A 27,935-nucleotide genomic window follows, 5' to 3' on the forward strand; every position below is an offset into this window, starting at 1 on the left:
ATCATTATGTGAGTAAATACGGTACCTAGTCCCAAATTTATGACAAAATATGGATAGGGTGTCTACCAAGTTGACGTTTTCAAATTCCGAGTCGAGACGGGCTCACACAATGATGCTGGATACTGTCACTTTAGTAAACATGCTAAAGAGCAAAAATGGCTTAATGGTGGTGCGCAAAGATAGAAATTGTCTGCAGATCCAATTCGAATAGTTAGTAGTATTGAATTAAAAAAGAAAATAGAAGGGAGAGTAAAAATCTGTGGGCACTTTGCTGAGCTAAACTGCGATAGGTGAAAGCCTATCTATGAATGCCTCTGTAGCTGTTGTCTGAACTGTTCTGCGAACGGATGCCGCCATGGTCACGAGCATGGGATGCGATCACAGCCATATGGCTGCAAGGTTTGTCGCCGATGTGCGCACAACCCCACGCCCATGTCCGCGCACTCCCATTCGCCCACTCACACAGCGCTGTTGGCATGGCGCCTCCTCTCCTTGCTCCCCTCGCCAATGATCACCAGTTTCCTGCGTTCACAATGCATTGCGCCCGGACGCTCATGAGCCACTATAGGCTAAAATGTGCATTAAATCTGCATAACTTTTTTGTTCAAAAAATATATGCAGCACTGGCAGTTTGAAATGGTTTCTTCCTACTTCATACCCGCCTAAGCAAATTACTATGACCACTGCTTCGCCTGTACGTGGCCTCCGTTATTTATGGTCCAGCACATTATCTTTAACCTCAAAGACCATCGTTCTTGATGAGGAACTTACGATAATACACAGACAAGTTTTTTTCTTCTTCTTCTCTTTTTCCTGTGTCGGTACGTGCATCGTAATGCAATGAACACCAACTATACAGTTAACTCCCTAGGCACTGCACACCAAAAATGGAGTCTTAATGCGAACAAAGTGTCGCACTGAAAAGTTTAACAAGTATCGCATGTCACTTGCGCTGCGACATGGCCTTTGATAAAGATTGAAACACTAAGTCTAAATGCCCACATCTCCCTGCCTGACACACGGTACACCTCACGTGCATCGAAATACTTGTCATGCATTTTTATTTTCCACCGTAATTCAGTAGCACAGAGGCCTGTATCAAAACTGTACCGTGCTGACACCAACGCAACCCAAGCTCGAAATAACACATGGTGCGCCCCACATGTTCACTATCCATCGGCAACAACAGTTAACCAGGCATACAAGTGGTTTTTGCAGAGCTTCCGAGTTGATTTCCACTTTCATGTTACGAGCTGCTCTCACATGCACGAATTAGAAGCGCTCATCGCGGCCACCAACGTAAGCCCACAAATAGCACAAAGTCAGTAAAACCAAACATCACAATGTTGTTCACATATACTGGTAGAAGCTGTAAATGAGAATACAGTCGCTGACTGATTTTTTGAACTCCAAAAATTCGGACATGCTCGATTATTCGGTCTGCTTCGCGGCACCGCCGTAGACCATAATGTATACAACTGCCGAAAGTTCGGACACCTTTCAACCTCTCGTCTGATTTTTCGGACACTCCTTGAGTCAACTCGATCGAGAGTGCCATGCACAGACTCTGACCGGTGCATGGTTGGACTTGCTGAATGCCAGTTTTGTTTTGAACGGAGCCTCCTTGCTGCCCCACGAAGTGGCGCTACTGCAAATCCCCGCTCATCATTGTTTCTGCCTGCTTCGTAGCGACAGCAGTTCCAGTCTCAGCTTAGTAAGCCATGTCAAGACAATCCAGCAGCTGATTTGTTTCTTTCTTCGTGCACGATGCTGCGAGTAGGCCACCGTTTTCATTTGTGCGACTGGTGTCGGTGTGGTGATGTTTGCTTTGTGTGCTGTGTTGAGGTTGCGGTGATGCAACGCGGCATACGGAAACATTGCATCAATTGTCTAATGGGGCCGACAGTGCCCGCGCAGAGTGCGCTGGGGAATGCCAGCAAGCGGGTGCAGGGAGGCCTAGGATTTGTTGCCTTCCGACGTGCTCCCTACTGACGCCGAAAATGTTCTGCCGAGACTTGCGCAGTGGTTGCATTGAGATTCCAGACACCGTCTCATTTGACAGTTTCACAGGTGCTGATGCTGCTGTACTGACATGCACAGAACTCGACAGTGAGATCATTTGTCAGGTTTCTGCTGCGCCGCCGGACGATGGCTCCGAGTCGGAAGGTGATTGCACAATTTGCTATGCTGCTGTCGCATGCAGAGCGTGTACAAGCAGTGACTGTGCTTTCAGCCGTCTATAGTGGCCGTACGACCCTCTCAGAGGTTTAGGCTTATCTGATTGCACCTAAACGGAACAGCATGCAACGGCGCATTCACGATTTCTTCAAGCCTACTCGAGCCCGAATAAGTGCGTGGAAGTAAACGATTTTTTTTTTTCTTAATCTGCTTTTTTAGACACCTGTTTATTCGGACATTTCCGCAGTCCCCGTGAGGTCCGAATAAACGGTTGGCGACTGTACTAGGTTGTGTTGCGAGGCTGCGCAGATATCCAGCTTTCTTTCTTTTTAGATCTCCTGTTCCATAGAATTTTGTAGTTGACCGTACATGGCTTGGAAAAGCTCTAGGAGTTCACATTCTTTGCCTCTTGCCTGGTTTTGAATGCGCCATTTACCACATTTTCTAATTTTCCATGATAGAAGCACACATTCCCCTAGTTTTCCAGAGTATGCAAATTCCATGAGAGTTCCTGGTTGTTAGACATCCTGGTGCAGCCCCTATAGTACATGGATATACAGTACCCACAACTCTGCGTGCTGAGCAGGCGGAATCCAGTGCCTCTGAAGAGGCGCTGCATGCAACCATCATTGCTCCTGCATGTCGGGCGTCTAAGGAACGGCACCACCAATGAGAGAAAAATCTCGTTTCATGGAGCCCATCTCAGAAACGCAGCACAAAATACTTCCAATGTGGATATGCAGATATTAGTGGAATGTCAGGGGTTTACTCTGCAATCTTAATGACATTAAGGAACTCCTACATAAGCTTAATCCTAGGGTGCTGTGTTTGAGATACTCACCTCAATCATTCACATGCAATCTTTGTCCAGCAATATGCCATTTACTTCAACAACACTCTCACCATGTGTGGCCATCATAACAGATAAATGTCACCAGCCAGCATTTACAGCTGAAAACACCCCTTGAGGGAATCGGAATTGGAGCAATGCTGTTTGACAAGTTAGTCACAATTAGTTGTCTATACATCCCTCCAAGCTATCAACTTTTCAGAACAGAATTCCAGAGCTTCATCGGAGAACTTCCCAAGCTTTATATTGTAGTAGATCTAATGGCGAATTCCATTGGGAGAACAGGAGCACTCAAAAGCACGCTGAAAGTGCTCTTTCCAGGCGCGGCGTGTTTCATTGGTTGAACAGGAGTGGGAGCGCCGTCATCCAGTGGTAGAACAAGAGCAGTTTCGCTGCGCCGAGAGCAGCCGGGAGCAGTCCGCACTGCTCTCGCCTGAAAAGCGGAGTACCGAGGAAGTCACGTGATCCAAACGTCATATCCTCCTCATTTTGCTTCAGCCGGCGAGCACGGCGGCAATGGCGGCAACCAAGCGTAGGCACTGTTTTGGCCCCAGTGACTTTGACGTCGTTAATATGAACAGGCTTAACGATTCAGCGAGAGATACCAACATTTCTAGTACACCTTGCTTCTCTTCGGATGCGCGGGAAACAGTGGCAGCAAAGCGTCTTCGCCTTGCTGAAGTGCTCGAGACGCTCGACGGTGACAGCAGCGACAGCATCTGGAGCTCAACTTTGGATTCGAGTTGTGGTTCTACGGACGACACTAGTAGCGATGACGACTACGAAATGCACGCGGCGATCTCTCAAGAGCTATTTTCGTTGCCGGAGGAAAGACCAAAAGTGGACTCGTACATTGGAAAGACTGTCTCTTCATACTCCGACGAGGAGGTGCGTTGTTCAGCTTCCGAGGGAAGTCAGATCGTTAAAGTGCCCGTTTTTCTTTCTAGTTCAAAAGAAATTTCCGCATCACGCGGCGACTTCCCCTGAATAATAGAAAGCAGGATGCGCTGAGCTTCAGAATCCATTTCGGATAATCTTGCAGGCGGAAACGTTGCGGGATGCGTCGGCGTTGCACAAATGCACGTTGTACGCTGCGGCGAAACGGTGAACGTCCGACGACCACAACACGGTTACACGTGTTTTGCCGCTCTCCCGCAGAGAATGCTGGGACGTCGATTGCTTGTGTCACGTGGTACATTTCTCCTCACACGTCCCCCTCCCACCTGCTCTCCGGATCAACGCCGCATTCCAGTGGCGGGTCGAGTGTTCCTGCTCTCACTGCGCTGCCACCCGACTCCGCACTGCTCGGCTCTCTACTCCTGTTCTCCCAATGGAATTCACCATAAATGCACGTAACACTGTGTAGGGAGATTCTCATTGTGATACGAGAAGGCGTTTCATAGAAAGCTTCTTCTCCACAGGTGTATATGCTTATTAAATAAAAAGAACCCATATTCTACAGCATGGCAAACGAGATTGCATCAGGTACATGCATGCGATAGCTGGAATAAAACATGATTAAGAATCCATACGAGAGTCACCATGTCCCCATTGTTATAAAATTGACACTAGGTGATGAATGCTCTCCACATGTGCCCCTGTGGAAAGTAGAATGTGCCGACTGAGAACGATATTGAGTGCTCACAAATTAGACCTGGGATGATATTTGTACACTTTCTATCGATGATGCAGTGGCATATTTGATGGCATTTATGGCTAACACGGCATCAATATTGCCACGACCTTGACACAACTGACAACCACTCGCTGCAATTCGGTGCCCCCCAGTAGAAGACAATGACCAAGGTGCCAGGACAGCATTATAAAAGATCTATAGCATCGACCGAAGTCTTTTGTGGCTTTGTTTGTGACAAACTGATGGAGTTGCTGCATAGGTGTCTGTGTAGTCTGACCCCCAGGAACTGGAAGTGGACAACCTATGCAAAAGCTGACGGCTTCAAAGACTGCCTCCGGAATACGGCCTGCAAGATCTGCCGAGGATGTCCACCACAACCGCAAGGCAGACACAGGAAACATATGGTACGGGACAGCCTCCTGCGTCACTGCGTCACGCCACGCTGGCTGCGGCCATTCCATGGTGAGCCTTTTGAGGACGTGGAATACTGGCTCGATGACTTCAATCGTGTGGCTGACGTCAATTATAGGGATGAACAGAAAAAGTTAAGGAACGTGTACTTCGCCCTAGAGGACTCTGCCCGAAAATGGTTTGCTAACCACGAGCCATCCATCAACACCTGGCAAGAATTTCAATGGCATGTACGCGATACGTACAGCAGTCCCGCAAGAAAAGAGTGAGCAGAGCAAGCCCTTCAGAGTAGGGTTCAAAAGCCGAACAAAAGCGTAGCCTTGTTCGTAGAGGACATGTCGCAGCTTTTCAAGCATGCTAACCCTGGCATGACAGAAGCGAAGAAGGTCCGCCTGCTGATGCATGCAGTGAAAGAGCAGCTGTTTGCTGGACTGATGCGAAGGCCTCCAGCTACAGTAGCTGAATTCATCAGTGAGGCGACAACAATGGAGCGAGCCCATCAGTAACGCTCCTCGGTCTACGATCGCCAAGTCAGCCTGGGATCAGCATCTTCTCTCTCGTTGCCCTGTGGCACCGATTCACTTTGAGAGCTTGTGCGTAGTGTCTTGCGTGAGGAGCTCGATCGACTACAGGGAGTGTGATTTCAACTGACCGTAACATCCCTCACAGATATAGTCCATGAAGAAGTCCGCCAGGCGGCACAGCCATTCGTGGAAACCAGACCTGAAGCTGCCCCCGTACTGACTTATGCGCAAGCAGTGAGGCTACCTGAACAACCCGTGAACCACTGTAACCCGCCTTCTTCTGAAGAACCGCTGTGCCACTTCCAGGGCCAAGCTTCACATACAAATCTGTACGGGTCCACGAGCCCCCGAATCAATACGTGAAAGTCAGACGTGTGGCGCACACCTGACTATCAGCCACTCTGCTTCCACTGTGCTGAAGCGGGCCACTTGTACTGTGCCTGCTACTACCGAAGAATAGGACTCCAGGGCTATCACCCTGGCGCTCGTCGCCCATGTGAGGGAGAGCGCCCGAGAGAAATACAGCAATATCTGGCCAGTCAGCCTTCGTCGCGATATGCAAAGTTCCCACCGGTTGAACAGTCCCTGCCAACAACCCGATCTCAGTCTCCGCAGAGGCGTTAGTCACGATCACCACCTCCTCGACGATCGGCGTCACCTAGCCGCTACACTACGTTCTCCGCTTCCGTGGGCAACCGGCCCACGAGCCCAAGTCGGCGAAACTAAGAGCAGTGACCTCCGGGGGTGGGGCCGCTGTCCAAAGCACTTTGAAAGATCCTCCGCTGCGACACCCCAACGACGACTGCGTACCTTCGGCACCTTCCTTCGAAAACCGTGAACCTGTTTCAGCCGACATACTCATTTCTGTAGATAACCACCCGGTAACCACTCTTGTCGATACTGGTGCCGATTATTCTGTCTTGAGCGGACAACTGGTTACTGCACTTCGTAAGGTGATGACACCGTGGCCAGGACCTAAGCTCCGTACAGCCGGCGGTCATGTTCTCACGCTGATCGGCAAATGCACTGCGAGGGTACAAATTCACGAGGCCACATTTGTCGGTTCATTTATTATACTGGCAGAGTGCTCTAGGCAGGTCATACTCGGCACAGACTTTCTTCGGGTGTACGGCGCAATCATAAACCTTTGAGAGTTGCTTGTCACTTTTTCCTGCGAACGCACAACTCATTCGGACGACTATAGCCGACAGTCCACGGTGTTATGCATTTCAGGTAACTGTGCTACTTTACTACCCCAGAGTACTGTTTTGATCACTGAGAAACGGATGATGATCCTCCCCATCTCGGAATCGCTGAAGGCAATCTGCAAGTCTTGTCGGCTCGACAGGTTTGCGTAGCCCGCGGCATCTTGCAGCTGTCGTCACGGACTGCTCAGATTTTAGTGACCAGTTTCAGTCGTGAATACCAGCACCTCACCCCACGAACTGCCATCGCCTATTTGGAGCCAGTCAGTGACTCTCCTGTTTGTTTAACTGTAGGACACAATGTTGGAGATTCTAAGTGTGACATACCAGCCAACAGCAAAATTGATGTGAATTCTAAATTATCAGGTGAACAACAAGCTAGCATTCGAAGCCTTTTACAGTCTTTTGCGGACTGTTTCGCTTCGACATCAAAGGTCAACTAAACACCTATTGCGAAACACAGAATTATTACAAATCCCAATGAAAGACCCGTGCACCAACTTGCCTACCGTGTTTCTCGTAAAGAGCAAGACGCCATCCGAAATCAAGTCCCAACAAATGCTTACTGACGACATCATACAGCCCTCCACCAGTACATGGGCATCACCTGTGATTCTAGTGAAAAAGAAAGACGGTACGCTGCGTTTTTGCGTTGACTATCACAAGCTTAACAACGTTCCGAAGGACGTTTATCCCCTTCCCCGCATCGACGACTCTTTGGACCGCCTTCAACATGCTCGCTACTTCTCATCGATGGACCTTCACAGCGGCTACTGGCAAATAGGGGTTGATGATCGTGACCATGAGAAAACCGCATTTATTACGCCTGACGGACTCTAAGAATTCAAGGTCCTTCCTTTCGGATTGTGCTCTGCGCCTGCTACTTTTCAGCACATGATGGACACTGTTCTATCAGGTCTCAAGTGGCAGTCATGCCTTGTCTATTTAGATGATATTGTTGCTTTCAGAAACTTTTGAGCAGTACCTCCAGCGCTTACAAGCAGTTCTTGACGCAATTCCTACTGCTGGCCTGTCTTTAAAGCCTGAAAAATGCCATTTCGGGTATAACAAACACAAATTTTTAGGCCATGTTGTCAGCTACGAAGGCATTCGACCAGACCCCGACAGAACCATTGCCTTCGAACAAACCTTCGAACCTTCGAAGAACCTTCGAACAAACACGAACTCCGCCGTTTGCTAGGGCTTTGCACATATTATCGATGCTTCGTGGCTAACTTTTCACGGATAGCCGAACCTTTGCAACGGTTAACAAAGGATAATGTTCCGTTTGTCTGGGAGCAGGACCAACAAGAGGCCTTCTGTGAACTCCAGAAACGTCTGCCTCCAGTTCTAGGACACTTTGACGAAGAGAGCGACACCGAGTTGCACGCGGATGCCAGCAACGTTGGCCTTAGTGCCATCCTCGTGCAGTGGCAAGATGGAGCCGAGCACGTCATTGCGTACTCAAGCCGCACTTCGTCTCCAGCTGAAAGGAACCATTCCACTATGGAGAAGGATTGCTTGGCCGTTGTGTGGGCAATTGCTAAGTTCCGACCATATTTGTAAGGCCGATCGTTTCAAGTTGTGACAGATCACCATTCATTGTGCTGGCTCGCCAATCTCAAGGATCCATCTGGCCGTCTCGCACGCTGGAGTCTTCGCTTGCAAGAATACGATATGACGATAGTGTTTAAGTCCGGGCGTAAACACACCCACGCCGACTGCCTGTCACATGCTCCACTTCAACCGCCGTCATTCGACGTTGATGAAGAGGACGCATTTATTTCCATTATCACAGTATCAGACATCAGCAAGCAACAGTGCGATGATTCAGAACTCCGGCCTCTCATCGATTACCTTGAGAACTGTCTACCAGAGCTGCCTCATATGTTCGTCCGCAAGTTATCCTCATTTTTTTCTCCGCGATGGTGTCCTCTACGAATTGGGTTCTCACTCGACCGCAACCACCTGCCTCCTTGTAGTGCCGCCTTCACTACGTGACGACATCCTGTGGGCCTCTCACGACGAGCCATCTTCGGGCCACTTGGGATTCGCACGGATGTTTTCACGCATACGCCTAAAGTACTTCTGGCCTAACCTTCGCCATGACGTAAAGCAATACGTGAAGACATGCCAGACATGCCACGACTGGCCAGACACGCAAGACACCACCCGTGCGTCCTGCTGGACTTCTCCATCCCGTGGATCCTCCGCAGATCCCTTTTCAGCGGGTTGGCATAGATTTGCTTGGACCATTTCCCATGTCCATTGGGTTGCTGTTGCCACAGACTACCTTACACGTTACATTAAAACCCAAGCTCTCCCACGAGGGACTGCTAATGATATTGCGACCTTCTTTGTACATGGTATCGTACTCCGCCACGGTGCTCTAACAGTGGTTATAACCGACTAGGGCACAGCATTTACAGCGCAGCTCACAGAAGATATCATGCTTCTCAGTGGTACAGTTACCGCAAAGCCACTGCTTGCCATCCTCAGACAAATGGGCTCACTAAATAAAACGATCGCTGATACGATTTCCATGTATGTTAACGTCGACCACAAAAACTGGGACGATATTCTCCCATATGTTACGGTTGCGTATAATACTGCCGTTCAAGAAACTACCGCCTTCACCCCTTTTCGCTTGGTGCATGGCTGGGAAGCTGTCACAACGTTGGACGCAATGCTTTTACCCACCCACTGTTCCAATGTTGTCACTGATGCTGCTGAATTTGCTCGATGCGCCAAAGAGGCACGCCAGCTCGCACGAATGTGTATCTGTTACCAACAACATGAAGACGCCGACCGATACAATCTTCGTCACCACGATGTCACTTATCAACCCGGTGACAAAGTATGGGTGTGGACACCGATCAGCCAGCATAGTTGGTCAGATAAACTTTTGCGCCGCTACTTTGCACCTTATAGGATTGTTCAGCGACTCAGCGACGTCACATACAAAGTGATTCCTGAAGGAGAAGGCACCACTCGCCGTCCCAGACTCCCACGTTTGTCCGATTTCGTTCACGTCTCTAAGTTGAAGCTGTACTACTCCCGCTGACTGCAAAGCTCTACACCCCTCTCACCATCTACGCCTTTCTTAACAGTATCACCATGGCAATCTCCAGTGCATCAATGTTCTGCATCGAAACAATGCTTCTAGGGAGGGGGGTAATGCCACGGCCTTGACACAACTGACAGCCACTCGGTGCAATTCGGTGCCATATGCTAGGCATGTTGGGTGGCCCCCAGTAGAAGACAACGACGAAGGTGCCAGGACAGCTTTGTAAGAGATCTGTAGCGCCAACTGAAGTCTTTCGAATAAAAACAAAAACAGCGCAACACAGGACAGAGCGATTTTGTGTCTTTGTCTGTGACAATATGTATACCCAAAACAATTGGGTCGCCCTCTAAATGATGTGTTCCCTGGTGGAACGACAAGTGAAAGGAAGCATGCAGAAATCAGAATAAGGCTTGGAGTCACGAACCTAATCGTCAAGAAAATAGTCTCAGGTAGAACGCGCCGCAGTGCCGAAAGGGAGAGCTGGCAAAAATACATATTGGGCATAAACTCTTATACAGACGAAAGGAAAGCGTGGAACAGAGTTAATCAAGTAAAAGGCCGGCAAACTCATTTTTTAAACACTCGGGGATGTACTCTCGAGGACCAGGCCGACTTTCTAGGATCCCACTTTGAGCACATTTCCAGTTCATCCTAGGTATCAGCAACAAGCAGCGCAACTGCTTCTGGATTGGAGAGGAACAAAAAATTAACAGTACAATTATGCATTTAGTTTGAGGCCTCACGTAATTGTTGTAATAAGTTGACCTCAAGATAAGACCGAATAGTTTACGACATGATGAAGCATTTAAATCCTGAAACCCGCAAAGCAATACTGTCACTTTTTAATGCCATATTTTCTGTTGGGCATATTTCATCTGCCTGAAAAGAAGCAATAGTCATTCCAATTCTCAAAGACTGCAAGGAACCAATTTTGGCCATTAGTTATAGACCTATAGCCTTCATAAGTTGCCTGTGCAACTTTCTGTTTGAGAAAATGGTTAACCGGCGCCTCCTTCATTTTCTTGAAAGTAACAAAATATTAGACCACCTACAGCAAAGCCTTGGGACTTTCGGACAACACACTAGACGAACTAATTGAGTAGCGCAATATGAAAGACTTGCACAGAGTTTGACGGGGAGACAAATCTTGGACGACATTGAAATAACCTACGAAGCACAGCACAGAGAGCGGAGAGACATCCGAAGAAAAATAACGGAATATATCTCAATACCCCCAATCCCCAGAAACATGCACCCGGAGTTTCGCCATGATAGAAGAATCGCACGAGCGAGAGCTATCCACCAAAGATTCTGTTCTGCCAGGGACGTGGTCTATGTGGACGCGACGGAGTATGCAAACAGACAGAGTATGTCGATGGTTGGTACGAGTCTAGAGGGTGACTCCAGAGTTAGTGGCACTGTAAAAACAGGAAAGGCAGAGGTGGCGGAGGAGGCTGCCACAGCATTGGCAATAGCCTCCATAGAGGCTGACGTCATAGTTAGCGACTCCAAGACAGCTGTCGAGAACTATGCCAAAGGAAGAATCTCGCCGGGAGCGCTGAGAATTTTAACCAACTTACCGAGATTTTAAGTTTTACCGAGATCACCAAACACTATAAATTGGGAAGGGCCCATTTTCCCCCGGCACGCTCTTTGCTAAATACACGGCAAGCGACGGCATGGTGCCTCTTACAGGCACATATCCGAACCTGGTGGCCTACCACCGCTACTACCAGGACCCTTACATGGATAGATGTAGATTTTGTCAAGAAAGGGCAGACCTTCAACATATGGTTTGGCACCCACACAGAATAAAATGCGCAAGACCAGAGAGCAGTGGGAGACCGCATTGCTCAGCTGTGCACTGAAAGACCAACTAAGGCAATCCAGCAGGCCGAAGATGCTGCCAGGGCCCAAGGGCTTGAGGCTGTCATCTAGGTAGAAAGGCCTAGGTCTCAAATCTGCTGCCCTAACATAGTTTATTCCTCCTCCTCCTCCTACAGTGTGGTTTCAGGGTAGGTAGATCCATAACTGATCAGCTTGCCTGCATTGAGGAAAATAGTCATGCTGCCTTTTGAATGAATAGTCCTTGTCACTAATGATAATTAAATGAGAGGCAGTCTATTAAATGAGCCACAGTCTACGCGACGCGCTGAAGCTAGAAATCAGTTCTGTTTATCTCCCCAAGAAGGTAGCACAAATTTCAAATGATTCTTGCAAGTCCTAAGAGGTGGCAGCATCTCCGGGTGAGCACGCATCGTCATTATGGCACGAAATTTCAAACGGAGGGTCGAAACCGTACCCGTACGGCAAAAACCTTCAAAGGGTTAATGGCAGAGCCATTGTACTGGACAGGTGTTCATGCTGATGTCTGATAGTGTAACACAAAAGCATCTTTGCCCAATGTATCATCGTTATTCCCAGTGTCACTTACTGTGTGGTGGACAAGAAAGGAAAAAGTTTGTAAAATATGGCTTACGCATTCTGATTTGGTACTTTTCTTAGGCACTCTGCTTTACTAACATCAGTGAGCATCCAGCCAGGGCAATGGGCCAATTGGTCTACTTTAGTGTGTGTGCTAAGCCTGAGGGCATGGGATCATATTTCAGCCACTGCAGCTCTATTTCGGTGGGGGTGAAATGCAAAAATGACCATGTACCGTGCATTGAGTGCACATAAAAAACTCCAGGTGGTCAAAATTTATTCGGTGTCCTCCACTGCGGCGTGCCATGTAATCATATTAACGAGAAGAAAAGGGGTTAACCGAGGGGCCCGATTTTTATTAGTCATATCATAAGAAGCCAACAAACACTGACACCAAGGACAACATAGGGGAAATTACTTGTGCTTAATAAATGACAAAGAAATGATAAATTAATGGAAATTAAAGTGGGTGAAAAAAACAACTTGCCGCAGGTGGGAACCGAACCCACAACCTTCGCATTTCGAGTGCGATGCTCTACCAATTGAGCTACCGTGGCGCCGTTTTCCCATCCACTTTCTTGGGTATTTATATGTCCTAGTAGAACCCTGGGAGTGTTAGCCAGTGCCACCATTGGCTAAACTGGCTAGCACTGGCTAACACTCCCAGGGTTCTACTAGGACACATAAATACCCAAGAAAGTGTATGGGAAAACGGCGCCGCGGTAGCTCTATTGGTAGAGCATCGCACGCGAAATGCGAAGGTTGTGGGTTCGGTTCCCACCTGCGGGAAGTTGTTTTTTCATCCACTTTAATTTTCATTATCATTTCTTTATTAAGCACAACTAATTTCCCCTATGTTGTCCTTCGTGTCAGTGTTTGTTGGCTTCTTATGATATGTAATCATATTGTGGTTTTGGCACGTAAAACCCCTGAATTCGTGTAGGATTTGTGCCACTTTTGCCAGAGAATAAGTGTTCATATCTGAAAGTAATAAAGGTAATATGTAGACACTTTAAATAATTTGGAAATGCACTTCACTGTAGTGCAGATTTGCTTAACTAATGGCGGCACAGGTTATTGTTCTCATCAAAAGAGCCCCCTTTACATTTATCAACTCCTAATGCGAGCATATGCTTGCACACGTTCGCAAAGTGCCCGCACTGCCATTAGTTGCAAAGAGCTAGCTTTACGATTTTGAAAATGGTCATTAGCCCATGATTTATTTCCAGACTATTTTTTTACAGAATTTAAGTTTCAAGTCTTTAAACCAATTGTGTATAAAAACAAACCAAACCATGGCCTCATTATGCCACGGGTAATTTCACTCGTGCAGAGTCGGACAGTCCATCTACAGGGGGGACAGCTGCAGCAGTGGTCAAGGAGGAGCCCATGGAGACGGAAGAATCCGAAGAACCCAAGAAGGTAGGCCACAGCTAATTGGTTGGTGGCGAGTATTCTGACTGCCCCTGAGCTGTGCTCTTCAACCCGTTGAAGCTTCAGTGACGGCCGTTGCGCAGGATGAGGCAGAGTCCGAAGACTACGAGATGATTCGAGACCCCGCCTTCCTCCTGTATGTCCTCGAAAACCTCCCTGGTGTGGACCCCCAGAGTGAGACTGTCCGCAACGCACTTGGAGAACTCACCCAGGGAGACACGGCCAAGAAGGATAAGGGTGCCCAAGACAAGGGCAAGTCAAGCAAGGATAAGCAGTAGCCCACACTGTCTTCTTGACTTGGCCCTGCCTTTTTGCAGCCAACGTCCCTTTTTTTTCTTCTACCACTAGCGGTTTAAGACAACACGCACTAAAATAATAAAGGCATGTTTCCCATTACTTGCGGGATGTGCAGTTGTCATCCTACAAATGTCTGTTATTGTGTTTGTCAGTTTCTATCAACTTTTTTTCATATGATGGTAGTAGAAATGAATATTCATTTAAAACTTCTTTTGCAATTTATTCCGCCTGCTTCATATGCGCACAAGCATAGTATAGCATGTAGCCTATGGTTGAAAACATTGCACACAAACCAAATACGTGTTTGGCAAACTCTTCTACTAGGCCATAAAATGCTAACTTGGAACGCTGGGTGTATGTCTGAAAAACATGTACCAACAAGTGGCAAGTCAGCACCACCAGCTCGATCAAGGAGCGAGTTGCAAGTCGTAATGAATGTGACAGTACTATTCTATGTTCCTCGCTTGGCTAAATTATAAACTGTCTCCATGCAAATTAAGCTTGTGTGATGCGAGTGCGTAATCATAGCGAAATCATTATTTAGCATCTACTTTGGTGAACCAGCACTTTTTTTTAAGTCAATCCAGCTTCGTTTGAGATTTTGTGCTGTCTTGTTTCATTCTTTCGCCTGTCTCAAGCATAGAATCACGTCAAGCAGGGGAACAATGAATAACGCAATATAAACGCAAGTAACCCTGCTCTCTATGCGTCTGCGCATGCTTGTCGTCGCAAGCCAGCGAAACGTGGGATTCCAAAACTTTTCCTCCAAAAGTGTAATGTGGCACTACGAGAACAAACACAGCTTACTTTCCAAAAATTAGCCTATACAGTGGTTACCTAAAACTGTTTGAGGCGCCTGAGGTCCAACCGCAATAAAAGAATCCGTACCAATTGCTCCACATTCTGTTACGTGAGGAAGACAAACATGAATGGGTTGTTGCACTCCAGCTCTCTTTTTCTTTTTTTTTTTTTTTTTTTTTGTGCATTGGCATTTGTTGGGCGTGTTGGTAAACTGACTTGGAAAGCACATTTAGCGGTAGCGAACGTGGACGGAAGAGAGACGACGTCACAACGCCGTTTCTTAGTATAAGAATACTCCCATAAATCTGAGTACAGGGTGCCAGATGGGGCAGATATGTTTTATTTGTTTGAAGCGGCAAGCAGTAAGTTATGTTTTTCTGTCTGCGTTTCGCAAGACCTACTTATAGAAAACTGTATGCGTAAAAATTCACGCGAAAGATAAGTACATGCAGCTTGAACAAAATGTTCGTTATACAAAGGGCACCGTACAATAACATTGGAGAATGAAAGCCAACAGTGCGGTCGCAATACACGCGCAATCTCGGTGGCATAAGAAAAAAAAATTAAAGAAGAGAAAGAAAGGCATCTGTTCCTTAGCCTATATCCTTGCGGAGTGAGGTCCAGTTTGTTTGCGGTAGAGTTTAGTCCACCGCTGGCTGACCGTGCGGTGAGGCAGTAGGCATGGACAGAGAGAGAGAAAACATTTATTCGGACCATCGAGGTGGTTGCTCTTGAAGTCGAGTGGGTGGTGTCCTTATTCCAGGACTCCACTGGCCATGGCTGCTCGACGTACTTGCTGGACGAGAGCTTCTTGTCCCGCCAGGGTATCGCCGGTCAGCTGTACCTCCCACCGCTCAAATGACGTGCTAGATGGACACTCCATTTGATGATTGCTGTGTCTGACTGAAGGGGCATGGTTCTCAATGGTGTTGTATAAGTTGCGGGTCCCTTTTTCTGTCGCGACGATAGATTGGATTTTTTACAAGCACTGCTCGAGGAGGGCACATGTAACCAGCAAATGGAGGCCTCAGGAGAGCACCTGAGGTAGGGGATGCAAGGCCTTGGGGCCCCTAGCGCTTGGGTGCGTTTGCGTACTTAAGTAGAAACATAGATTAGCGGCCCCAAACGCAAGCCACAGTGAGGTTGCATGCGCTCGCAGCACTATCGTCTGATTGTGGCTGCGTTGTCATTTTTTAAAATATGAAATCAAGCATATGAAGTAAAGCACATTAAACTATTTTTATTAAAAGCAGTTAATAGAGAGGTTTAGCGTGTCCGCTATTCGGGTAAATACAGGCGGACGGGGGGTATTGAAGTGGAGCCGTAAACGAGAGCGGCCTGCAGCCACCTGGTGGCGCAAAGCTCAGACAAAAACAGCTAATATTGCAGTAACCAAGTGTATTTTACTTTGTTGCAGATGTAAATTTTTGGCAGCAACACGATTACACCAGCAGTGAAATAGAGTAGGCTTGGTTACTGCATTATTAGCCGTTTTTGTCTGAGCTTTGTGCCACCAGGTGGATGCAGCACCCGTCCAACTGCGTTTACCCAAATACCGGATTATCTGCCCGCCTACGTCACGACACAGGCCAAGCCGAAGCAATCCAAACATACGTTTGGTAAGCTGTAGTTAGGCATCTCATGCAGCATAATCCGTCGTCGTCCGGGTTTATTTAAAGCCGCCTGCAAATTTTGACATGCCGGTATGCTCTGCGACCAGCTTCTTTACCACGTCGACCGTGAAATGAACACGTGCACACGTTCGCGCTGGCGCAGCCATGTTCTCCGCTGTGTGGCAAGATAGGCGGCTTGTCTCGGCTGCTCTCGCTTCTCGTAAGTTGTACACCGCGAGAGTCACGTGGGTAACGTGACCGCTTAGGGGCATGGGGGCAGCAATGTTTTTAGCCGCCCCAACAACCCAAGGACGAAAGTAGAGGTAGCGCCTGCGCATGCACACTACCGTCGCCCCTAGTTCTTGCGTGCGCAAGATCTCCGGGGCACCTAAGGGGTAGCGGGAGGATCAAAGCTGGAAGCAGCGTGGCGCGTGCCAGCGGTGTGCAAGATTGGCTGCCCGCCAATTTTTAATACGAACACCGCCTGCCACGCTTCAGCCTGCGTGGCCCCAACCCACGGACCAGTCCGGGCTCCAGCTTTAGTGTCCGTGTTGCCGTTTGGTTTTTTGGAGGCGCCGCCAATAGTTAGTAAAATACACGATTGAATAAATCTAATTACATCCAGCCGCCAACTTGTAATGCTAAGTTCAGCACTACTGCGCCCTGCGACTTCTGCAACACCAGTCAGAACTTTGCCACTGAAGATAAGTCGGACAGGCTTTCTTGCGCCTGCAGCACTGGTGTCGAGTCGGTTATCGCCACTTGCGTTCAACCACGGTTGCTGAGGCGCTCTAGATTTTCAATATATGCGGCCCAGGCTCAACTACGGTCGCTACTGCTCTCACAGAAACATCTGTTATTTACAAGGTACACCGCTGTAAGGCGCGAGAAAGCTATGATGCGCCACTTAACCCGCTGCTTCACCTACTTTACTGCGCTGGCAGCCAGCGTCTGAGTGTAAACTCGACCTCACTCCGCAATGCCGGCACACCTAGGGACAATAGCCTACGACGCTGTTGATGATTACACTCCTGTGAAAAATACACACCAGCAGCAAAGAAGAATACACTTCGCTGCTGCTATTGTGTATGGTTGAGCTGTGTGCCACCAGGTGGCTGCACCGTGCAGACCATTCACATGTGTCCTTCTGCTCATCTCACAGCTCATCCCGTTACGGCACAGTCAAGCAGCCAGACCCTGTCCCCTTACGCTTGCGTTTACCCTAATGGCGGACTGGCGAAACGCTATTGTGTTAGTAATCTTCCGGTGTAAAGTGATGGCCGCAATCGCGCAAATCCTGCCGCCGATCGGATAGCGGCAGCCCGATGCGCTGCAGCCAGTCTGCTTGTCTACTGGCTAGCAGAGGGACACGACGTCGCAGCTTGACATATTGCCAGTCGCTACGTTTGCAGTCCACAACGCAACAAAGTCGAATTATAGCGCTCGCGGAAAGACAGACCGACACTGACGGCGGAGCTCTCGTCAAAGACAGAGCACGTTGTAACACAAGCAGTCGACACTTGCTTTGTGCCGGAAGTGTTTAAGTGTACTGAAAAATTCTTCTTGTGCATTCTCTTTGTTACTTTCTCTCTATAAAAACAAATTAATTAGCATTACAACTATTATGAACATCATTTGTTTACCATAAAGTTGGAAAAATTATTGATCACGCGCCCTGGTCAGCCAATTGGATAGCTCGCACCACTGACGTCATATGGGTAGGGGCGGCTTAAAATTCCACCGAGCAGTGTGCTGCAATCGGCAACGATGTGCATTTTTTAAAGCCTTATAAATTACACTTTACGCGGAGCACTTAGATGTGTCAATTATCAGAAGGACCTACTCTAACGACTCAGTACGTTTGTAGAAAATCATCAAAAGCATTTTAGGGTCCCTTTAAGCAACGCAACTGCCAAGCAGAAACTAAATTTTTTTAAGCATGTGATTCGGTGCCAGCTTGTAATTAAACTTGAGGTTCCGACAGCTTAAAGGCGCTACAACCTCACATCCAGGTACACTGAAAATTAACAATATATTTGCGCCATTAACAAAAAGTAAGGCAGCTATTTGTCATGTCACTGTTCATAAAGGAACCAATGCAGTGGAAGTCACAATCATTAAAACAAATAGATGCTACGCATCTTAGATAAGTTTATCATAAGACGAAAAAAAGCAAGCTTTGCCTAAGTCACACTAACACGGTGCATGTTTCAGGCATGCACTTTTTTATTATTTAGTCACTTCTTATTAGGCCAAAACTCGCTCGAGTTTTGGCCTAATAAAACATCAAAGCACAATTAACTGTTCGGTATCTTATTACAGATGTGAAGATGCTTTGCATACAGTTCACCGTTACGCAACGACAGGAAAAAGAGCGTGTAGAAAACCTAGAGTCACCTGCAACCGCACATACATATATGTACACCCATTTTTACGCATGCATGCCGTACAACACACCTGTACAAACAACCTCGCACTGCACAGTAAATGCAAAAGTGTCCACAGCAGCACAGGCAATTCTTCGAAATGCAACACCAATACGTATCCTTTGCTTCTACGGAGCCGGGATTAATTGATCCTGCGTCTTTTAGGCGACCTCATAGTAAGGTCAATTGTAGGGCTGCTGTTCTGTACAGTGGCTTTTCTGTACAGCGAGTGCGAGTGACTGAGTGAGCGGAGGCGAGTGCGAGTGAGTGGATGTGAATTGCGAGTGAGTGAGTGGAGGTGAATTGCGAGCGACTACGGGGCCTGGAAAAATTACGGCGACCGAGTGTGAGTATTCTCCCGCACTGCCGACCTATGCTTGCAGTCTAGGAGAAACTAAGCATTTTCTCAAGCACCACTATTCCCTCCACTATACGCGTAGTGCAGCACCTACAGAAGCACCACTAATTGCCACTTACCGGGTGCTATCGAAAGTACGCTCGGGAAGTAGTAGCGCGACATCGTCGTAATGTCTGCTGTCGAGCTATTTGGTGCAATGCGAGAAATGGTTTTAGGCGCAAAATAAGGCACAAAAGAATAGACAGGCGCATACTCTACAACTTTGCAGCACGAATGGTTGAAGTTCACAGCCTGCGATTTTCCATTTGTTCAGGTGCCACCGCTGCTTCCGAAGGAAGGTCGCGGGCCTCTACGAGAGCAGGCATATGCACGATGTTAGGGCCGCACCGTTTGCCTGCCGCACACATGCAGCCGTGCGAAAATTTGTGCATGGTGCACAAATTTTGGTTTAGATTGGGTCCGCACATACAGTGCAAACCGAAATTCGCACAGAGAAAGAGATGGAGGTGGTAGTTGTCAGCAGAGAACCCCAAAAAATAATTTTCTGGCTATGCCTATGCAAGATGATCTCATGGGCGAACCTTGCATTTACTCAACACTGCTTTAAGTATTAGTGGGAGAGGAGAGGGAACCCCAATCTACTCTCCTGTGATGCCAGCTCAGAAAGTTTTCTTGCTGTTTCACTTAACAGCATCACTTAATTACTACCTGGATTGCTAGATTTCCACAAGCTACATTTTGTAATACAACTCTGAGCTTCAGTTCAATTAAATGTCTGTTCAGAGAGCTTCTTCACACCAAGCCTTGTGCAGATTGAAGTAGCCAAAATTAGCTTTGTCAAGTGGCCACATTGACAACTCAGATCAAAACTGATTTCAAGTTGAATTAGAATGCAAAGAACATGCCAGAAAAAATTTTAAGGCACCCCCCATATGTATTAAAGGTGGATATTTATTTAAGGACCAGTTTCCAGTGCTATCTATCTTGCAGTATTTACCTGGGTGAAACAACAATTAAGCTTCCGTTCCAGAAAAACAGCTTTTATTGGCATTCAATGAAAAAAAGAAAAAAGCTGCATTCTGTGGGCTGTTATGCAGCACTGGCACTATAACAGTCCATGTCAAGTGATAACACCCAAGGGTTGAGGGGGGGAGGGGCGCTTTCACATTTCTCCGGGGCATATAAACTGCAGTAGTTCTGGTTCATCTGCAGAGGCATGAAAGCATTCATTTCTTAGCAAGAACAAAAAAAAAAAAGCCGCATTTACAGATACAAACAGGCACCAGTACGTTAACATTCATTTTTTGAGCACCACCAAAGACAAGTTGACACACAGCTAAGGATATGGGGGGGATAACAAGCAAGGATACTACAAACTTAACTGAAAATTGTGTCCAGCACACTTGGGGAAAAAGGTGTAAAGGACTTAATTTAGCAGTCACAAGATAACATCAAAGCAATAATCCTAGATTACAAGCATGCCAGCAACTGTTTGACATGACTAATTACAGCTGTTCGGCTGTTCTAGACAGCAAATGGCTCAAATTGATCTGTGCCGAGTAATGCAGATATGCACCTGCACTAGAGAAGCATATTGACCTGATGAGCTACAAGGCACAATGGCAGAACAGTCCACTAATTTGGAGAAATTCATATTAATTGAAGAAGCACCACTGACTGCAAATACAAGATAATTGTATTGAACAGTGTTTGTGTAATAATGCCAGCACTGCCCATATCAAGAATTCAAAAGAAAATTCTATGCCAAAAAAACATTTTCATGCAAAATAGTTTGCCCCCCCCCCCCCCTTTTTTTTTTAGGCACCGTAGTCCATTGGCAGCTAGATGCTATGAAAGTAATGCTGAATAAGTTATATATACTAGACCCTTGTCTGACGTTATCCATCGAAGGGGTGCAGCAAGAAATTGAGGAAACAAAGGCATTTGTCCTTGTTTTTCTGTTGATCCTCAATTGCTCAATTCCAAACCGTTGGACCGCCTTATCCTTCTCGCTCATTTCATAGGCCTTATCTATGGCTGATGTGATGCCTTCAAGGGACACTAAAGGCATATTAAGTCAAGCTAAAGCGATAGATCAGTGTTCGAGAATCCCTAAGGCGTCAATACTATCGTGAACAGAGCCTTAATACTGTAATCGAGAAATTGAGGTAAATGCAGGAGATGGTTAAAGACTTCCCCAGAACATTCAAGTACTCCTCAGTTAAATTCTGTCACTAGTACTCAACCATTCGTTGCAAAAACATCTGTGTATTGTATTGCAAGACAAAATAAAATGCTACATGTCCAGTTTTATTTCATTTTTTTTTTTAGAAGGAAAGACTAATTGAAATTACCCTTGGCCATGACGTGGGTGGTCGAAAGGTTTTATTTTCGCTGGACTTGCACCACCCATGCTTTCGCTTTTCACTAGTTTTATCGCTTAGTGCTGCGCTGATTTTGCTCACTTGCGAAACTTGCATAAACTGCAAGTAGCAGAGAATTCAACTTCCATGGGATGTCGCGGGATGCCCGAACGGTCTATGCCACTTAACCAAAAAGCTGCTGCAGTGGCGAATCCACCGTTCTTTCTTGGTTCGGTACCGCCGTCTGTCGGGCGCCGGTTTACTCATTGCCACTAGCAAAGGGTGGTGATGGCTTATGTAACGTCACCACTACCTGGGTGCCATGGCTGGGGCGACATTTGAATTTCGAAAAAGGCACCCTTCAAATGCAATTTTCTGGTGAACTAAGTATTTTTCTTGGCGCGAAACAAGTGTTGCGAGGTTTCTGGAATGGCATTTAAACAGTCCACATCAACTTAGCATTTCCCTTTAGTGTCCCTTTCAGGTAGCATATGAGGGTTTATTGGTCGGTTGCCTGCTTTGGGAGTTGCTTAACACATTCTTAAACCGAACGTGCCAGACTCCATCTCTAATATTAATTATAATGATACTACACATGAAGATGAACTCCAAATTGTTAATGCTTTTAGTGACTTTTTTTTTTCGAAATTTACAACCAGCATCACGCGGGTGCTGCATGTATCAAAGATTGAGTTAATTTCTTGTTCCTGTAACACCGGAAGTTTTCACCATGATTATGAGTCTTAAGGATACCTCGCCCAGATTAGATGGCATTCAAGCACGCCACTTAAAAATGGTAGGTAATTTTAATCTGAAACGTTGGCCAACATAATTAACAGCATCTTTGAAACTGAAAATTTTCCATGCACCCCTTAGGAACACTCAAGCCATACCCATTTTTGAGAAAGGTGATAGGTCTGTTTCTAATTATCGACCTATTTTTATCTTTTCCTTTATTAGCAAAATAATTGAGAAGCTATTTGTTACTTGCTTGAACGTTATTTGAAAAAGTTTAATCTCGAATAATTCCCAATTTGGTTTTCGTTCAGGTAGTTCGACTGACTTGGCAGTAATCTCATTAACAAACTACATTAAGAATTCTACTGATAAAAGACTTAACATTGGTTTTGTATTTTTTGATTTCTCCAAAGCTTTTACACAATCATGATATGTTACCAAAAAATAGAAACCTATGGAATACCATGTACAGAGTTAATCTTTTTAAGAAACTGCTTGTGTAACAGAAAACTGGCAGTTTATGAAGAAAGCTTTCAGACACCACAATTCATCAGGGGGTGCCACAGGGCACCATTCTGGGACCATTATTATTCATTCTCTTCATAAATGACCTTCCAGAACACACTTCACCCTCCCAATGCATGTTATATGCTGATGACACATCTCAGACTCGGATATATCTAACATCGTTAACTCATCAATTAAGCAGTGCATTAACTAACATTACTAGTTGGTGTCACAGTAATCACTCGATTTTAATTTAAATCCAAACAAAACTAAATTCATGGCTTTTCGCTCTCCTAAAAGAAGATTACCATTTTCACCTCAGGTTTCCCTTGACTCGCACATTAACTTCGACTAGCGACTTTCTCATTTCTTGGTATCCGCCTCAATCAACTGAAATTTCACGAACACATTTTACAAGACAAGAACTACATTCGGTATAAGAGCACTCGTAAAAGCTACATCTTGTCTGTCTACTCCTGCTTGCCTTTCACTTTGTCATGCATTAATTCATAGTCATTAATTACAGTATTGCTGCTTATGGCAACATGTATCAGTGCCACTTATCTGTTCAGTACATACAAGACCAAGCCCTGCGCATTTCTAACTTCAGTGGAGACAATATTAGTATCATATGAACAATAAATTATTAATTACTATACTTTTCAGGTTGATTAAAAAAGATATCGCACACAATTTCATTTCCTTGGATTCCTTGAAGAACGGTAACCCTACTCGTTTTGCTTAGAAAAATAATTTCTTGGTGCTTAAAGCTCTCACTAATTACGGTAAAAAGAGAGCATCATTCTGCACTATAAGATGTGGAATTTTCCCTACCCCATCAAAACCCCCATCTCTCACTGAACTTGGAAAAAAACCTAACACCTATCTTTTAAATAAACTTTATGACTTCTTTATTGTATGCACTCTTCATTTGTATTGTTTCTTTTCCTTCTAATTTATCTAATTATTTGCATGATAATGATGCACTGTTACTGTTCATGTTAACTATCCTTGCATATTTTCTGTGTTAGTGCAAATTTATATTTCTCTATCAAATATTTATGTCATCACAAAACAGAATAATGCATATATAAACTTTGGTTTTTGTGTGCCTGTTGGTTTGGTTAATATTATATTTCTCTGCTAATTTCGTAATTTGTATCCGATAATCCTGTAGAGTGGGTCCCGGTACGGTCTTGTGACCTTGGGACCCTCTTCTGCATATGCGACTTGTAATCATACTTTGAATAAATAAATTTTTGATTGATTGATTGAAGGTACTATGAGACACCTATACAGTAGAAAGCTTGTTATGGCCGTGAGTGACACTGGTTAACATCTTATGCACACATACACAAAAAACACCCAAGAATGTAGGCAAAAGGATATGGCATCCACAGCACATTGTAAAGCACCGCATGTGTAATGTGGGAGATACGTTGGTTCAGCCCAAACCTGCGGCAAGAATTACCACTTCGTTCACTATCATTCCCCTTTACCTTTGAATTAAGCATAATTCGTCTATGCTTTCTTCAGCTTCATTGTCCGTTACTTTGATGTAACTTTATATCATGGAAACAAAGGACGAAACAGAAGGGAAATGAATACTTTGTATGGCTAGGTTGTATGACAGACTAAAAAAAATATCGAGAGCCTTGGATCCCCCCTATGCTTCACGTTAAATTTAAAACAAACTACCAGTATGTGACCTACCTGAACTCGAAGCAGAATAATATTTGCAAGCACATGTAGTTAGTGTAAATGCAATGAGCACTTGCCTTCAAGAGCCAAAGCCTCTCGCAAGCATTTCATTAGCCAGGCAACATTGCAACACTTGGTCACACTGGAAAGAGAAGCACACCATTCATTTTAGCTAGCCATCTGAATTCAATATGCTATCAACAAAACTTTTAGTTTCTTTCAGGTGAAGGAGGGTTCTTTCACATATCATAAAGGACACCATGTACACAAGTAATTTTGAAGATTATTATAGGCTGTCTTTTAAGAAGCATTGCGACAGCAGACATGAGAATTTGTGTGATAATCATGAGTGAGCTGCGTATTTGCCAAATTTACACTTTTTAACTGGTAAATTTAAACATAAGCTGAGACTAACAAACTTCTTAGAAATGCATCCCCAAAATGTGGCTGGAATACATTTGTGTTCCAGGCTTAATTCAGGGTGTCTACCAACCAGGAAAACCGGGAATTCTCAGGGAATTTGAAGAGTCTGGAAATACTCAGGGAATTTGTGCTATCAGGGAAAATTAGCTGCAACTTTACTGAAAGTGAACGAAAGTCTTGTTAATGCTTGCTCCGGTAACAGAGGAATCGCAACAAATAGTCATTGACGCCGTGTCATCGGCACGAGGTATTGCCAGAGTTTGCCAACGACAGATTTTTCGGACATGTCCGATAATTCACACGGCTTTGCGGCACCACCACGCAGTGGCGTAGCAACCGGGGGGGGGGGGGGGGGAGGGGGTGTCATACGTCTGAAGACACCCCTCTTTCCGCCGGCTACACCAGAGGGGGGGGGGGGGGGGGGGGGGGGGGCTGACAGAAGACCTATGGGCCCCGGGTGCCAGACGACCTAGCTACGCCACTGCCACCACGTACTCCATATAGTCAATGTATATTGCCCTGACTGCAGGTCTTATATGGCATTAATCAAAGCCACCACTGCCGCCATTTTGATTATCTCGCCGCCTCGAATCGGCACTCTCGCACGCAGATCCGCTGGCACAGTAGCCACCACCGCGCGGCAACGTTAGGCCTAGCTGCTTCTTCGTTCACTATTAAACCTCTTGACGGGCGGTGCCGTGCTTTTCATTTGAATAATTGGCTGCTGTCAGCAATGGCACCGACTCCGCCTTTGTAATCCTCGCGATTGGCTTCGAAGCTCGCAGAGCACAGCGGGTTGCGTAATGCCAGTCTCCGAAAGTTAGTTTCGCCTCAGTACAGTAGTGCTAGGCGGTGAAGCATAACAAGGGTGGGAAGGGGCAATTGTCACGGGACACATTTATTTAGTTATTGATTTATTGTACCCTCAAGGCATACAAGCATAATAGAGGGGAGGGGTCAATAATTCAACATAAATTCAGTTATTTGCACATACACAATTAAGAAATATGAAAAATGGGAATGAATGTAATTTATAACAAAAATTCAGTCATGCAAGGCTTGTACAATAATTACGGCAATTGTACAATAATTATGTATTCCTTAATTACACACACGTGCACCCCTGTCTCCTGTCACAGTACGAGCACTGATATGACTAATAAGTGTACCGGCAGGCCTTAAGAGCAGTTAAAGACATGCATTCATTTTTTTTTTTTCGGACTTCCCAATTTTTCTGATGTTTTTGCGGCCCCAAGGGAGTCCGAAAAAATCGGACGTTGACTGTACAACTGACCAACAGGATGCTTCAAATGATCGATGGGGTCAACGCATGGCAGAAGGAGAATGAGAACAGAAAGGTCCGATGCACTGAGGAATTAACGGGAAAGGAAACGTGCCGCCACCTCTTTGAAGGAGCTTGAGCTCATAAAACAGTGTTGGCTGACGTCGAGATGCAGCTATCCCTCATCCAAACAAAAATAAACTCTTTAAAGCAGTGAAACCCAACACCGAAATGTGTACGGGCTGAGAGTATGTCAGGACAGTTGAGGTTGACTTCCCAGCTGCTGAGAGAGAATGTTAGTTCTGACAAAATTCAGGCGTCATACCAATGAGCTTGCTATCGGTCAATAGAAATAGCCCATATTAAAAAAATATTTACTTGTGTATGCATCTCCTTTTCAGTCGTATTTGAACATGTTCGACTCAATTGGAATGGGTTTTATCATTTTTTTTCGCTGTGCATTTTACTAACACCTTCGTTCTGTCTTCTTTTAAAATAAAATAGATATTACTCCTTACTATTCAAACTGGATTAAGCCATTTTTTTTGTTTCAACATGCTTACTAGAGAATGACAGCATCGGGCAACATGGTGTCAGCCTGTCTTGACATAAAGTTCTGGCTCATTCAGGGAATTTTGCAAAGGTGCTCAGGGAAAACCTGAAAAACTCGGGGAAATTGGAAATGTCAACTTGGTAGACACCGTTATTTTTTCAACAAAGCCTTCCTTGTGCACAAGCCGCCGTGGTTGCTCAGTGGCTATGGTGTTGGGCTGCTGAACACGAGGTCGCGGGATCGAATCCCGGCCATGGAGGCGAAATGCGAAAACACCCGTGTACTTAGGTGCATGTTAAAGATCCCCAGGTGGTCGAAATTTCCGTAGTCCTCCACTACGGCGTGCCTCATAATCAGAAAGTGGTTTTGGCATGTAAAACCCCATAATTTAATTTAATTAACGATAGCAGCGAGCAGAGTCGGCGATCGCTGGAAATCTGATCTGTAGGTAAAGCGCGTCAGCTTTTATACATGACTCGTCAAAGCTTCCAGTGTAATTGCAGGTGCCTGCGTGGCTTCCAGAAAGTACTAAACAATTCGAGTCGCGCATGCAATCAGATTACAAAATTGCAAACCGTGTCTCAGAGCAGATGTTGGAAATTAAGCTCTTTAAACTGGGTGCTAGTCTCTGCAATTCCTACTATACAAATCTGTCTTGAGCACTCACCTGCCTCAATTCAATATTTACAACATATGGCCCACGACAGTAATTAAGTTCGTACTTTAGATAGTTTGACAGTTGCCACATGATTCCAGGCTCCCATTGCTCCTAATAATGCATTGCTGTAAAATAATCTGTACACAACAGTTTTCTTTGAAAGCAGGTGGTGTACCTTTGGTGCATGTGCATATCACACAAGCATTCCTTTCGCAGCAATGACAGCCGAAAGTTACATTTTATTATATCAAAGTCACGGTGAAGAAAGGCTGAAGAGGTTTTACTACATAAAAAGAGCTGAGAACTATATCAACCAAGCAGCAATATTATTGCTGCCTGTGGCAAGACGAAATGCTAAAAAGGATGTGCAAAGTGAAAATGAGTGACAGGGAAAGAGAATTTGGAATGACCGCGTCCAAGGACCAGCCAGAGTTATGAACGTAGCTGCAAATGTTCAAGAGGGAAAACCACGTTTTTCGCATAAAA

At 45.8% G+C, this 27,935-nt stretch overlaps 2 protein-coding genes and 1 non-coding gene across 4 annotated transcripts in view; 1 reads left to right on the forward strand and 2 right to left on the reverse strand.

The window, feature by feature from the left end:
- Window positions 1–14,125, forward strand: part of LOC142566035 (26S proteasome non-ATPase regulatory subunit 4-like) — a 47,490-nt gene extending 33,365 nt beyond the window's left edge. The window contains exons 10-11 of the mRNA XM_075676738.1: window positions 13,629–13,717; window positions 13,813–14,125. Of these exons, the coding sequence (XP_075532853.1) occupies window positions 13,629–13,717; window positions 13,813–14,007 (284 nt within the window). The 3' untranslated portion in view covers window positions 14,008–14,125. The remainder of the gene's footprint in view (window positions 1–13,628; window positions 13,718–13,812) is intronic.
- TRNAS-CGA (transfer RNA serine (anticodon CGA)) lies at window positions 12,780–12,852 on the reverse strand. Its single transcript has one exon. It is a non-coding gene; the product is annotated as a tRNA-Ser (tRNA).
- A 6,123-nt stretch (window positions 14,126–20,248) lies between the features above and the next one.
- The window catches only part of LOC142566079 (uncharacterized), a 43,249-nt gene continuing 35,562 nt past the window's right edge, over window positions 20,249–27,935 (reverse strand). Inside the window, exons 9-10 of one of the 2 annotated variants that reach the window (XM_075676830.1) lie at window positions 24,611–24,675; window positions 20,249–20,430 (exon numbers count right to left, since the gene is read on the reverse strand). In XM_075676830.1, the coding sequence (XP_075532945.1) occupies window positions 20,387–20,430; window positions 24,611–24,675 (109 nt within the window). In that variant the 3' untranslated portion in view covers window positions 20,249–20,386. Of the gene's footprint in view, window positions 20,431–24,545; window positions 24,676–27,935 lie in introns of both variants that reach the window. The other variant, XM_075676831.1, reaches the window with a different exon arrangement.

Source organism: Dermacentor variabilis, unplaced genomic scaffold (assembly GCF_050947875.1).
Source record: "Dermacentor variabilis isolate Ectoservices unplaced genomic scaffold, ASM5094787v1 scaffold_12, whole genome shotgun sequence".
NCBI classification, from domain to species: Eukaryota; Metazoa; Arthropoda; class Arachnida; order Ixodida; family Ixodidae; genus Dermacentor; species Dermacentor variabilis.